This window comes from Morone saxatilis, unplaced genomic scaffold (assembly GCF_004916995.1).
Source record: "Morone saxatilis isolate NCDOM2014 unplaced genomic scaffold, NCSU_SB_2.0 Contig3, whole genome shotgun sequence".
Classification (NCBI taxonomy): Eukaryota; Metazoa; Chordata; class Actinopteri; family Moronidae; genus Morone; species Morone saxatilis.
In genome coordinates this window covers 2,708,578-2,723,356 of record NW_023339873.1, presented here as the reverse complement: position 1 = coordinate 2,723,356, position 14,779 = coordinate 2,708,578, and the positions used below count along the sequence as shown (strand labels likewise).

The 14,779-nt window shown below is 39.6% G+C and overlaps 1 protein-coding gene across 1 annotated transcript in view; it reads right to left on the bottom strand.

Annotated features, from left to right (window-relative positions):
* gfra4a (GDNF family receptor alpha 4a) overlaps positions 1-14,779 on the bottom strand; it is a 239,729-nt gene that overhangs the window by 10,675 nt on the left and 214,275 nt on the right. Inside the window, exons 5-7 of the mRNA XM_035673634.1 lie at positions 10,207-10,546; positions 6,880-6,989; positions 5,023-5,157 (exon numbers count right to left, since the gene is read on the bottom strand). Of these exons, the coding sequence (XP_035529527.1) occupies positions 5,023-5,157; positions 6,880-6,989; positions 10,207-10,546 (585 nt within the window). The remainder of the gene's footprint in view (positions 1-5,022; positions 5,158-6,879; positions 6,990-10,206; positions 10,547-14,779) is intronic.

Below are 14,779 nucleotides of genomic sequence, written 5' to 3'. Positions count from 1 at the left end.
GTTTGTATAATTGTATGTTTTGTTATGTGTGTTGTGTGTGCAGCAGCTTCAATAGTGGCACTGGAAATGGAGTTTTAGACACTGTTAGACGACGTCACATTAACTCAGCTTGAATCATATAGAGGTCCTAAAATGAAGTGATGAGACTTCAGTAGGTCCATCCTAAAAATAACGGTTATATGTAACATATAAAAACCAACTGGTCCTTCAAATGAATTAATTAAATTAAAGTTAACTGCTCTTTACAACAACACGTAAAATTGTTTTCTGATTTGATGCCTGCATCGGCAGGATGACACAATTTGTTTGTGCCTTCCAAAATCCTTAAAAGTAACTGTTGAAAAATAAGCGAGTTTTATTCCTTCAAGGAGCAACAAAAGTGCTTTTATGTGGGTGTTTCTCATTTAAAGGACCAGTGTGTAGGATTTAGTAGCATCTAGCAGTGTAGTTGCAGATTACAACGCCTTCTTCTGACCCTCCTGCTCCAAGCCTGTAGGAGAAACTGTAGTAGCCATGAAACTCACAAAAGGCCCGATCTACAGCCAGTGTTTGGTTAATGTGTGGTGGTGCAATTTTGGATTTCAAGATTTTATGGTTTAGTTTTATGGTATATGTCTGGTCCCTTGAATTTTCCTTATGTCTGCAACCATTAATAACTCATAACAGAATATGGTTATGGTTCAGACACACAACTTGGTTAGGTTTAGGATTTGGGTTAAAAAAAGTACTTAGGAAAACATTGTGGTTTTGGTTTAAATTACTACTTTGTTGGGTAAGTGTTTCATCTTCCTGGTTACAATAATAAACACCTGACTAGGGAATGACCGTGATCAGGCTAAGAGAACAACAATACTGACTGTTGGCTGGAAATGAAGCAGTGGGTTAACCCTAACCCACGTTAATGTCTTACTTTTTGTTAACCCATTCTATCATATTTTGATTCCTTGAGAGGACAGTCTCCTAAAAACATTTCCAGTATTAAGCACCAAGTGACATCCTTATAACAAGTATTATTAGTCAGAGATAGCATTGACTGCTGTCATGCATAAACACCTGCACACCAGGAAAACAAGCTGGTATGCTTTAAATGAATTTGAAGTTGGCAAACCAGGAATTATTAATGACAGTTTGTTGCTCTGTTGTTTGGGAATCTGCAGCTGCAATCACTGATTAACTCATTAAAGCCCATTACAGAACATCAAGTAGTGATCCCTTTGTGGAGCACAATTAATATAAGTGGTTTACTGTACAAAGAGGTTTGTCACTGGAGAAGGAGATAATGTTTTTAATTAGTAGAAATTTTAGTCTTTTTTTTATTTTCTTTTTCCCATGTAAATCGTCCTGTATATCTTCTTTTTCTATTGGTGGCACTCCAGATGGTTGTTTTTATGCTTTTGTCTCCATCTTTGATGCTGAGGATTAACCAGCAAGCTGGTAAATGTTGTATCCTTTTCTACTTCCATACACAAAAATAGTTTGCCTGAAGAACACTACCTTTACACTGGGGACAACATGAAATGTAAAAGCTGTTTTAAAATGGGTTTTGACCAGATATCCCACCCTGAGCTCGGATGCGGCTGTGTCATGTTTCAGTTGTGCCACCGCAGTAATCTGTTTTTAAGCAGCAACATTGTTTAGAGTTGTTTGTAAAACATTTTGTTTTATAAGCACATTAAATACATTTTGCTTCTCACTTATGATTGATGTAGTAACACATCATTTACTTTTTTGACTAATTTATGCAGCTATCTATTTTGAATCTGTTTTTCCAGAATATAGCACATCAGTGGAAGGTAAACCATAACATTCAGTCTCCTGCTTTTCAGCGCCTGCCTCAATTGGCAATTGACAATAATATTAACATTTATACACAAACACAAGTAAATTTGGTACTGCTTTAGATTACTACCTGCAAATTATATTATAATTATTTTGCAGTTTAATCTGGGATGTCAATAAAATACCCAGTATAATACTTATACTGGGACAAATATATAAATACATGGGAAGAAGAGAAGACGTTAGGGAGCAAGTTGTGTGAGTGCTTTATTATAGGGTAAAGTTATTTTGTTACAAAGCAGGCTAAATTGGCAAAATGTGGTAACAGTGCTGATATTGCAATTATGGCATGATTTATTTAAAACATTATGATATATACATGATGATGATATTATAATGAAAATATTACTTTGGGAAATGATATCATAAAAAGTTTTCAATATGGAATCCTCATTATTTAATATGGAGTTCATTATTGTTGCTCGGGGACAAAACATTTGGCTAAACTAGGGTAGAAGGACGAACCTTTATAGCTGTAGCTATAAAACAGTAATGTGTATGGTTTTAAAATTATGATAGAATACTGAGGGACAGTCTTTTTTAGCGGGTCCAAAATAGGATCCATGTGACGAAACTGATGCTGGAGAAGACTAGCTTTTATGTCCTGACATATACTATCCCCCTACCAGGGAGTTGTAAAAGCTTCACAAGGGGTCACGAGGGTTTCTTGATTTAAAGGGGTGTAAGAAAACACAACACACAAAACCCACAAAAATATACACAGCCTATATATATATATATATATATATCTCAGCATTTCTATAATTCTTATGAAGAAAACTAAATAAACTAAAACTGCTTTACTGTTGTAAAGTTTAGAATATTATTTAAAATCTTAATCTTGAAGACACAAACTATATTCACAGTGCTTTCACTCTCAAACAGCCTTACCTGGCATTAGAAAAGTATGCCATTTAAACAGCCAAAGAGCTAAGAGAACTATGGCAAAGAATGAGGAAGAAGAAAAAACTAAAGTTCCTAAAAAAAAACTCTAATGCAATATTCACAGGAAATAAAATGCTCAAAGTTCATCCAAACACTCGTTTTACACAAACTTTCTGCAGTTATTGAGTTCACTATTTGGGTAATTGCACAGTTTATCAGTTGTTCTGGTATTGTATTGCATTGAGTATAATGTGAAATTATTATGTCAGAGGTCGTCAGTTTACACAATGATAGGAAAGGGGTCCCTTAAGAAAAAAGGTTGGGATCCACTGGTTAATTAGACAACACACATCCTAAAGAATAGTGTGTGTGTTATAAGTAATGTAATTTGTGGGCTGTAATGTCAAGCGTTATTGTGAATTTCGCACTTGAGAAGTGAAGCTGGTCTAAAATAGACCCGGTATATGTAATGATAGCGGAGCAGTGGATGCTTCAGTCACGTGTCCAGTGGACTTTGGCACACGGGATAGAACAGCATCAGTTTGTTTCTTGGCGCCAGAAAACAAGACAACCATGTCCAGTGGAAGCAGTGTATGATGCTTCTTGTGTGATTTTGTTTTGGGCATAGTTGAACTAAGACTCAGCCTTGAATAAACTTAACAAACACTGACATTCTCTTTTGTCACCACATGACAGCAGCCGCAGTTTGCTTTGTACTGTTACTGGTGTCATTGGTCTGTCACTGGTGTTGTTACTCATACAGACAGCTTTGTAAGAACTTGTCTTCTTCTGTTGTTAGAAAAAATAATAACCCAAAATAAACTCCAGTGTCTGTTGTGTCACCAGCAGCTACAGTTTATATTACTTTGTCACTGGTGTCATTCTTATGTCACTAGTGATATCACTCATTCAGAGAGATGATCTCCTATCAACGGTTTGGTTGTTGTTGTTGTTGATGGATGAATGAAAGCTACAACAAAGGGTAAAAGACTACAGTGGATTGGTGGATAATCCTTATGCAATATCAGCTGTAGTGTATCAGTCGCTGATGTCTTAGTTTTATCATTGGTGCTGCCACTCTCTTATTGTAAATATTTATTTCTGCAGAGATGATTTTCCCAGCATATTCAAAACAAACAGATATTATATGTGGTAACCCATTACTGTGTGTCAACAGATGTAGTGTTTCATTAATGTCACTGGTCTGTCACTGCTGCGATCACTCAGGGATGGTTTGTCTGCGAAGTCCTATGTGTGCAGAGATATAAATTAATACTGACTGAAGTAAAGACATGGCGAGGGAGTGACTGTGTAGTCTTCACTGTGTCACTGATGTGTCAGGAGTGCTCACTCTTCACGGATATTGAAAAATGAAACAAAGTGGTCGTCTGGAGAGGACTAGTCAGTTTGACAACTTGGGCAGGACTTTGTTTTCTGTTTTCTTATTGATAAACAGGACAGTAGCTAGCATTTCATATTGAGGCTATGAGTCCAAATATTGTTGAATTGATTGTTATAATGAAAAAGGAAAATTTTATTTATTTTATTCTCTTTCTTGCCCAGTTAAAAGATTGATACTACTTGGCTATATCCCAAAAATACACCTACCAGCACCTTTTAATGCTCACATGTAACCACATATGTTGTACGTGTAGTCTGTAAAACTTTAGACAGAGCAAGACTAGCTGTTTCCAGTCTTTATGCTAAATTTAACTCAGCTAAGCGAGCTAAACTAATCTCAATCCTGTTTAAAGCACAGATTTCTCTGCAAAAAAGCAAATGAGAGGATAAAATGATGAATACTTCTTTAACTATTCCTTTCTAATTCCTGTAATTTTATTATGTAATGGTAAAATGCTGTTTCCAACCCCTTTCTAATTCTGGAAGAGAATAATTTTAATATATTATTTTGTTTCTGCCTAAAACAGACACTGTTCAGGATATTATGTCTGAACAAATATCAAAATCAGACTTAAAAAGGCTTGAAAATAATATTTATATAAAGTGTCTGCAAGTTGTGTTCTTTTGTTTACCTGTGCACGAAATAAACCACAAAATATAGTTTTAAGGAACTGTAAGAGCAGCAAATGCAAAAATATTCATTAACTGGTTTAGACTGACTCGTTTTAGTGTTACAAATTGTTATCAAAAGGACTTTTGAGGTTTAGAAGTATCATTGATTATTTTGTTATTTTTGTATAAGTACACTTTCTTAATGCGCACACTTGTCCCGGTTCTTTGTCATGGTTGTTATTGCTACTGTGTTGCCAGAGGTCTCTCTCTGCAGAAGGTACTCACTCAGGCAGACATTGTCGTGGAAAAAAGTGAGGAAGTCATTGCATTGTTCTCTGTGGTTGCCGCTTGCTGTGCAGGAGCACCAGGGTCCCACGTTGGATGTGGAGTTGTCAAGGTAGTTGGGAGTTATCATGCTTCCTGTAGAGGGGAGGAGAGGGAGACACAACACCGTTGTTCTGTACGCATACCAAAGTAATATAACTTCCATGTTTCAAGGTTAATAACACAATGATTTGATCTGAACATAAGATCACATGAATAAGTAGTGTCTTTTATTTAGTTGAACTGTTTAGGTGTTATTCAAGCTACTCAACCTGCTGCCTTGTGCCATTTTGAGCTAGAAATACTGTCTGACTAAGGAATTCAATATTCCAACAAATTGAACGTTTGAGCAAAATTCTGGCTGATTTAATCTTGGTACGCTTATCCTGATTATGACCTTACTCTGATTATGATAATTAAATAAAGACAAGGCAATTTCGATCATCACAACATTGACCTAATCAGGTTAAGACTGAATTATTAGTGTGCACGTAAATATATTCACAGAGAGAGAAACCGAGAGGAATATCAAAAAGAAGAAGAACAGATAAAAGTGAAGTGAATAGAGACAAAGAATGGCAGGTTAGTTAAGCAGGCAGCCTGGTGATCATATGTTCACTGGTTCAATCCCAGTTGCTGACAGGGCTTTACATTACTGAGCCAATAAAGTTGTACTGTCTGTGTTTTTCACAGGAATGGGTATTAGAAACCAGCTAACATTTGCTAAAAACATTCTGATCTTTTGTGACAGGCAATTATTTTTAAATGTGATTTTCTTTGTGGATGTATTTATCATATGAATGCATAAAAAAAGAGACACAGAGCTGATTGCTTATACAGCATCCTTCTCTCGATGTCTCTGTGAGTTGTTTTTGATGCAACAGATAAAGACCAAACAACAAGTACAGTAGCTCTGGTTTAGCTTTTCTAGTTTTCAGAGTTTCTAACATGCATATCCACCGGGGCAGGGAGCTTGGTGGACTTTGATAAGTGCAGCGGCCCGCAGTGCAAAGTCCAGGCACCAGCACAGAGGTCTTTCAAATGTATTCTTTTTATTCTTTTCTGCCTTTGGAGCTTTTCAGTGGGAAATGATTGGGAAGTCATTCTCTGGGAAGGGCTATATAGTCTTGTAGCTTGTATTTTTAAAAGGGGTGGGAAATAGAATTGCTGCACTTTGAGGCTGTGTTGCGAAAAAAGTTCTGATTTACCTCCATCGATTTTCTGGGTTCCAGACTTCCAAACAACAACACCTCAGCGTCTCACTTCTACTTCAGTTGTCTAGAATGGCCAATCACTGCTGCACAGCTTTCTGTCTCTGTCTTCCTTAATCTGTCTCCTTCAGTCCCTCACAAACTAAACAACTTATGTTTTTTTTTTTTACTCTTTTAGCCGCTGCAGTTCAGTGCAGTATTGTTGTCCCATAATGACATGTTTAGACTGAGTGGTTTTTAAACAACCTTTTGTGCATTATGTGATCTTTTGTTAAGTTTTTATCTAAAGTACAATAAGCCATGTTCTACGCCTCTGCCTGCTCCCACTCATCGTCATGTCAGGGATAATTCTCTCAAAACAGCGGTCAATAGTTGTAATTGCACTACTTATAATACCAACGACTTGGCCGGGCATGCTGCAGCCACATTAATCAGCGCTCCATCGATTGTTCGACCACGCTTCTCATCACAATCCTTGATTCATTCTTTTGAGTCCTGTTCAGTGCACTTCTCTGCTCTCCGCCTTCCTCCCTCTAAAACCTTTTTTTTCTGATCTATCACAGAAGGTGGGTGAGCCAGAGCTGGCACAGGAAAATTTAGTTCTTACCCATCAGGCCAGTGTACGCAAGTAGACATGCTCCGTAGTTCTCCTGCTTGCAGCCACTGGCGCTCTGCTCGGAAGGTTGGCAATCATACTGGAACTGTGCCCAGCGAGACCTGTGGGAGCAATAACATGCCATCCATCATTTACTCGTGCTTGGCTGCTGCACACTTTGTGTCACCGAGGAATGGCCGGCATCGGTGCTTTCTCTCAACAACAGGATGTGGATCTGAAACCCCCAACGCTCATCTACCTACCTATACACCTACATCAGCCCCCTTCAAGATTTCCCGCTCTGCAGCACTTCAACCTCGACTCCAGTCACCCCTGGTGACATTCATCCCTCTTTTTCTTTCCTCCTCACTTTCCCCAGCGAGCTGTCTTATGGAAGGTTGCCAGGCTGTAAAGAGTCAATGAGGGGCAAAGATAGGCCTTGGCTCTGCTCTCTAAATACCGTGGGCAGTGTCTGGCAGGCCTGGCCATGAGGAGATTAGACAAATATGGATCTTCCATATAAATATCCTCCCACAGCCGCTCTGCCTTTCCTCCTTCACCTTTCCTGCCAGCCGCTCAGACATCTAGCCTCATCATCATCATCATCGTACAAGGCTATCGTGGCCATCATATCGCATCATCAGCTCCCGTCGACTGGCATTTGCAACGGGATCCCCTCAGGGCGCTACAACTCCCCACTCTCCCCTCGTTTGTCATGTCATTATAATGATGCGCGTAAAACTCATAGGCTGTGCACTAAGTGAAAGCATCCTCTGCAGGCTGCCGGTTAATGCCAGCTGACTAGTGCGGGATTGGCGGGCTGTGTAGGGGCCTTGAGATACTCCATCCATCGGGCGGCGGTGGAGAATAATGCCTGATCGATAGCCGTGACAGATGAAGCCCTTTGTCTTCCTGACATTTGAAGAGGAACTAGATTAAACGCTGGCGACCATTTGCTGTCAGAGGGAGGAGGCTGACTGGATGTGTATGAGAACTGCATGTTTTCAGTCTCCAGCGATAGGGAGAAATACACCCTCTGAATTTTAATGACTTCATAAGACACTGTTAGTTTTCTGATTGGATGTTTACAATCAATTTAAATTTAAATGTAATCTTTATTTTTATTGGTGTCTCACATACAAAGGGATTTAATGCAGAATAAATAGGCTCATTCCGATATCTTGTAGAGAGGGTCAGATTTCTGCAAATTACCAGCTAATCCTTCTGATGTCTCGGCTGTACATTGACAAATATTTTCAGAGCACTTTGGCAGGAAAGTCATGTGTGAATCCCAAATGATAATGGCTGCTCTAATAATGACTATTTCACATAGTTGGCTGCTTGTTGCCTGGCTGCTTCTCTCAGAAAATGAATGCAGAATTTAATTGAACTAATTAAACACAGTTAATGAGTATAACAATTGAATTAATTAAACGCAGCAGACTAATTAAATCTAAATGAACATATCATACCATTCAGACCTATCTTCCAAGATACACAATGCCATTTATTGTCCTGAGGGGATGTTAGTGTGCGAGGCCACCACATAGCTACACAAAGCACTTCATATTGAGCACAATAGTGGTGAAGATACCGCTGCAACTTGTTTTCATAGGTAATCCAATGTCATTTTAAATCCAAGTTAAAGTTGAAAGTAGGTGCTGTTTTGCAGCATTTGGGGTGGGTGCATTCATGTTCGGTTGCAACACATGATACTTAAGAATAAGGTCCTGGTCACACTATAAAATGGTACAGCAAAATGAAGCTGCATGACCAAAAAGGTGCTGCAATAAGCTTGTGATGTTGGCTAGTTGGTGAGCTAATCGCTAACAAGCAAACTAGCTGGGAACTAGTGAGCTTCAAAAGCACTCTCAGCTAGCTAACCGTCAGTTTTCAAGCTAGATAGCTAATGGGACAATAAGCTCACACAGACTAATAATACCATTGTTTCCATTTCCCTGTCCCAAAACTGTCTCTACAAACAAGGTCTCTTTTATGGAGCAGTTTATACTCTAACAGAGGAGGTTAAATCAAGGTGACAGGTAAGTGACAATAGCTTCCTGTCCGTTCTCGCAAAAGGTCAGCACTGTCAAAGCAGATTGTTAATGGTCAGCGGTGTCACAGAATATCCAACTTTAACTCAATGGAAAGGATTTGAGCAAAAACACTCATTATGGCGATTGACATGAACCAAATTTAAAATTTTGCTGTTTTAAATGCTGGTGTGACTGAGCCTTACTAAAGTATGTTAGTCAGTATCAGTAATCCATCTGCCATGTGAAAGTGGTTGCAATGCACATACATACAATTATTTCCCAAATCTACAGCTCAACAGAGCTTTTTAGCCTCTTAACTCATTGTTTAAGTTTTAATGCACGTTTGGCTGCTGTTTTCAGCCCAAAAAAGCTATAATGAAGTGAGTGTACACTACCTGCCCAGATCCAAACAGCTGGCAAAGAAAATGCTGTAAATAGGCAACAATTTGCTACCCATAACTACTTTCGTTTGTCTGTCAACTAGTTGCCAAAAAACAATTGAAGCAGCTTTAATGTAATTTTCTGTAATTAGACAAGACTGTGTTTTCCAGTCTGTATAGTTGAGTTGCTCCAACTTTCACAAACTACTCCTCAGGCTTGCACAAATCTACTGTAGAATACCTGTCCAGCGTGAAACAGCAGAGAGCCAAAGTAAATAAGTAGCTGGTGAAGCTGGTCAAACATCTAACAAGAAAAAAAGACCCAGATAGTTTTCTCAGGAGTTGGCAGATCAAACAAGATGCTGGATGTGTCAGTAACCTCAGGCAGGTGTTTGCTAACAAGTTAAACATAAGAACTCTATAAGCTGATGTAGTGTATCAAAGCTTGTTTCTCCATTTATGTGGGAGTGTACTTTCTGCCTCTGACCGTCAAAACAATTTATTTCAGCTTTAAATCTCGGACATCAGAGCTTCAAAGCGGCACTTGAACACACCAGGACAAATCAATCAGTGTGTGCTGTCATGTATTACATATTTACCTATTTTTATGTGAAGTCACTAGAAATTCTATTTTATACTATACTAAGACAAAAAAGAACACCATGTCTAACCAATATCTAACAATTATAATATGATTTGAAAAAGGTTCAGCATTGATATAATGTGTACATAACTTGCAAAAATTGAGCCAAAACATATAAAATGACCTTTGTGATCTCTAAACAGAAGTCACAGTCGCTGCAAATTATCAGTTCAGTAAGTCGAATGAGTATTAATTTCCCGAGTTGAACTCAACTCGGGAAATTAAGAGTTAAATGTTCTTGGCAGCAGGCAGCATGTTAGACAAGATTTCTAATTTCTACCTGCACACGTAGTCTGCTTTGCAGATCCGCAGCTGAGCCAGGCAGTTGGGCTTTTCCTTGTCCTCGTAGGAGCAGGTCGGCACGATGGTTTGACGGCGGCGCTCTGCGCAGGCTGTATCGGTGCAGGGGCAGAACAGCAGCTCATGGGTGTAGTCGGGGGGAACACGGTCAAAGAACTTCCTCAGCGCCTTGTTGCACTTTGGTCGGTTACATGGCCCCGAGCGGGCTGACGGCTGGATGCAGGCCGAGACGTATTCCGTACGAAGCTTCTGACATGTCTCATCTATGTTACACGCCTTGGCAGCATCCAGGCAGCGGTTCACCGTCGTTACTTCAGACTCTAGTAAGAGAATAAGACACAAATGTGAGGCAGAAAGCATTTCATCCTTCTGTGTAGCTTGAGAAAATCAAATCCCAGGCAATGTTTACCAATGATTTCAAGGCCTAATTGGAGTTGGTATTGACTTGCCACTCTCACCTCTAGACTCAGATGCAGTGTTGCATTTACAGATGAAAAAAAGAGTGTATGTCTTGAAGTACAAACTCAAGCAAAATGATGATTATATGTAATAGGCCGCCTTATAATGAATAGAACATGAATGGTGTTTAAATGCTGCATGAGACGGGGCACTGGATGTGTTTCAGCCGAGTCCTAATGGCTGAATATTTCATTCTGCTGTGTTAATGCAGAGTGGCAGTGCTGCAAAAGCGGCTCCTCCATCTCTCCAACCGCACAACAAGGCCTGTAATTACTGCTCCTTCCCCTTCATCCATCCATCCATCTTTCCAACACTCCCTCCCTACATCTGGGTCCATCCCTCACTCACCTGACTCCCTCCTTCCCTCACCATCTTCCTCCCTCGCTGTGTGTCTGCCACTCTCAGCACTGCCATCGCCCCACACTCCATCTGTCTCTTTCCTTCCCCCATTCAGCACACTCTCTCCTCTTTTCCATCCATTCTTCCTCAACTTTGTCCATCTCTGCCTCCCTCAATGCCCATGCTACCTTTGACTTCTGCGCGGTAATGAGCCACCTCCGTGGAGGCAGTGGAAAGCCCCTTTCATAAACATCTTTTTTGGCCACATTATTTCCCAATCCATCATCATGTGTTTTTTTTCCCAAGCCACCTCCCAGTCAATACGGCCATGATGACGCTCAGCTCCTCTGGCAGACAGCGCTGCTCATTAGTTTGTAAACTGCCTGTAGTTGTGTCTCCTGGTGAGTTCGCCTCTCACCAAGCTGTCATAAAATATGAATGGCCTTGGAGAGAAAGCTAACAACCCATCACAAAGCATAGGTTATTCCCAACTTAACTGCTAAGCAGACGAAGGGGGAGGACGGGAGAACCTGGTGGAAACGCAGAGTGGGATGACAAATTGCATCCAGTGGCCACACGCGTGGGAGATGGAATATGCACGTACGTTTTTATGTTGTCATTGTGTTTCTTTAAGCCATTATTTATTCAGAGGAGTCTTGCTGAGCATGCATGCTCTTATCCAGGAACATCCTGCTTCACATTCATGCCTTAACACATTTACACCTAAGAGATGCCCAGTACAACCACAGTCCTGAGCCATTCCTCACTGGAGACACTGGAGGCTGAATGTACTTATGCTCTAGCTTGTTTTCCATGCACAGGCCTGGTTGTGTAATATTCATCATGGCATATCTAAATTTTAAATCTACAGTGGAGTCTTAGTATTTGGACGGTGACACATTCTGCTGTGAAAAATCAGTGTCTGAGTGAACTGACTTCAAACTTTGAATGAAACTTAAATATTTGTAAACTTTATTTTAATATTTTTAACCATTACAACCTTGGTTTTATTTGTTCATTTTAAAAGGCACAGACAGCTATGGTCTAAAATTCCTGTAGTTCATCTAAAATTGATGCGATCACACTTTTAAATTCTAAAAAGGAATACTTCACCATCGGAACTCACAACCTGTAAGCTTCAAAGGCGGCTCTGAAAAGTTTGTAGTTTGCAGAGGGGAGACCAGTCAGGTTAATTAAGTAATTTTTTAGAAACTGACAAACGGGGCTCCCTGGAAGCTCACCTGGTAGAGCATGTGCATGTACAAAGGCTGAGTCTTTACCACAGTGGCCCGGGTTTGATTCTGCAGCTCTCTGTGAACCAACATTACTGTTTAGAAAAGTGCATGAGGTGTGGTGAGTGATTGCATCAGTGGTGAGTGGAATGTATGGGTGAGTGAGGGATGTGTATGTTTGTGGCAGCACAATGTCAAACCCAACCATAACCTGGAAGGCGTGAACCTTAGATAGAGAGAAAGACAAAGAGGAAAGGCTTATCTTTAAAGCCTTGGTGGAGGCCTACACAGGTGCTACCACATTACCTCAACAACCCTCCCTGACTGCAAGTGGCCAGCCTAATAACCACTGCAGGCAGATGGGAGTGGTCGTATCAGCTCCTCTGTGAAAGACAGAGGCTGTACTCAGCTTGGAGTCACAGCAGTTACCAGCAAGTCCATAGCAACTTCTTAAACCACTCCTATAGTATAATCCATTTATCCACCATACATATTTGTAAAAACATATTGTGGCAGTACAGTGGAAAGCCTCCCAGCAGGCACCTAGACAACATTTTTATCGACATCGATCTGTTACTGCAATGCTACTGGTATTCAACATGTTCTATAGAGTTCTCACTGTTCCTACAGTTCATCTGTGGTTATTTTTAGTCAGTATTAATATAGTTAGACTGTGAGTGTTGTGGTGTGTAGGTAATCCACCCTCAGCTGTGAGTGCAAACATTACATGTTGCTGTGATGATGCTCAGCCCTGAAGCTAATAAAGTCCTATGTTTAACTAAACTTTGACTTGATGAGTTCTTCTGAGAGAAAACCCTATATTTACATAGCAACTATTGCTTCGTTTTGGATCGAGAGTGGTGGTTTCCTCATTGCTTTCATGAGGTTTGTGACCAACGTGTTGCATTAGAGAACCAAAGAAAATAAAACTGTTGGTATTTGTCTTACAACCAGGGTGCATGAAGTAGAAAATCTTAGTACGGAAAATCAATTTGTACCACTTCTAGAGGCCAATGGTGCATTACAAGGTTTCTTTCTAATGTGTTTAAACGGAGGCACTTTCTTAATGCCACTGACTTAACTTTAGTTAACTGATTAATTGGTAAAGGGTGAAGTACTCTGTTGTTTGACTACTCCTCAAAATATGATGAGCGGTGGCTCCAGTTTGCGTCTTTGAAAAGGGTCATTACTCTGTTTGAGGGAGAGATGCTAAAAGGGCGGAAAAACATCCATTAATCACATCTTTGTTGTTTTGGCAGTCGACTTGTCGAGATGCATGGCATGGATGTCAACTTTGACCTGCTGTGGAGTCGGTGGAGTGAAATTTATGAGGAGGCTGTACAGTGCAGGTCTGGTGCTGCTGTAATTCAAAGCAGCCTAAAACGAGTGGTGTCATTTTAATAAGCAGCTTATGTATGAGGTCACAAAACGTATGATCAAGCACGTAAAAGGGGACATCCACTAAATCTGAATTGTTTTTTTGTTTTTTTCGTGGTTTTTGTATGAATTTTCCACTCCTATACACAAAGTCTCACAAGCAGGTGAGGGCAGTTTATTACATTTTCGTAATCTGTGTTGTCCCTCGATTATGCAAAACAAGCCTATTTAAAAAGACAAAAAATATTTTTCTGAAGGAAATATGCATGACTGCTACAAGCTGCTGCTAAAATATGAAATATGCTGAACAAGTTAGAAGTATATGTGCCATGTTTAAAGCTGTCAGCATTTGGGAATGTGTGTTTAAAGTGTGTTTTCCGATTACTGAGATAAAATTATTGGTTTTGTCTATGTAGTCTGGTGGGTCCTATCGAACAAATACTTTGGTCTGAGATGCATTTAGTAGCAGTACATTTCGTATATATAACCTTTAACCAAAAGGAAAGGATAACTGACCACATGGGGGCTTTATTGATAAAGTGTTCCAATACATTTAGCACTTAACCATGGGGCACCATGTGTATCAAGTGTTATGTCTATGTTTATGTATATGTAGCATATATAGAATTTGAGATATTAATGCTTTTATAATAACTGAAAAAACTATTCAATTATTAATGACAGATATAACCTAGAAGTTATACAACATTTAATGTTGTCTGATTTTGACGTCAGAAGTTGGAATAAACCAGAATCATTCTTTAAGTGGCTTGTGTGCAAACGCAGTTGTACAGTGCTGTGGGCAAAAACAACATAAAACTTAAATTAAAAGCATGGTCCCATTTAGACACAGATCCCCATTACTAGCCTGTTGTTGTTACATATTTTGACAAATAAACTCAACCCAAATGTTGGGTCTGGATTTTATTGAACTTACTTGGATGTATAACACCCCTTAAAGCCCACTGAGTTGCCCGCCTGAACAGGTTCTAAGCTGCTTAGATCGCCAGGACAAATACACATTTTATATAAAATATAAAGTTTAAAATGATGTCAATATGAAAGTGGTACACATTGTTAGATCAGTTAGATTGTTGTTGTTTTTTTCAGTTCATGTAACAGAAATCATGACCACCACAGTATTAA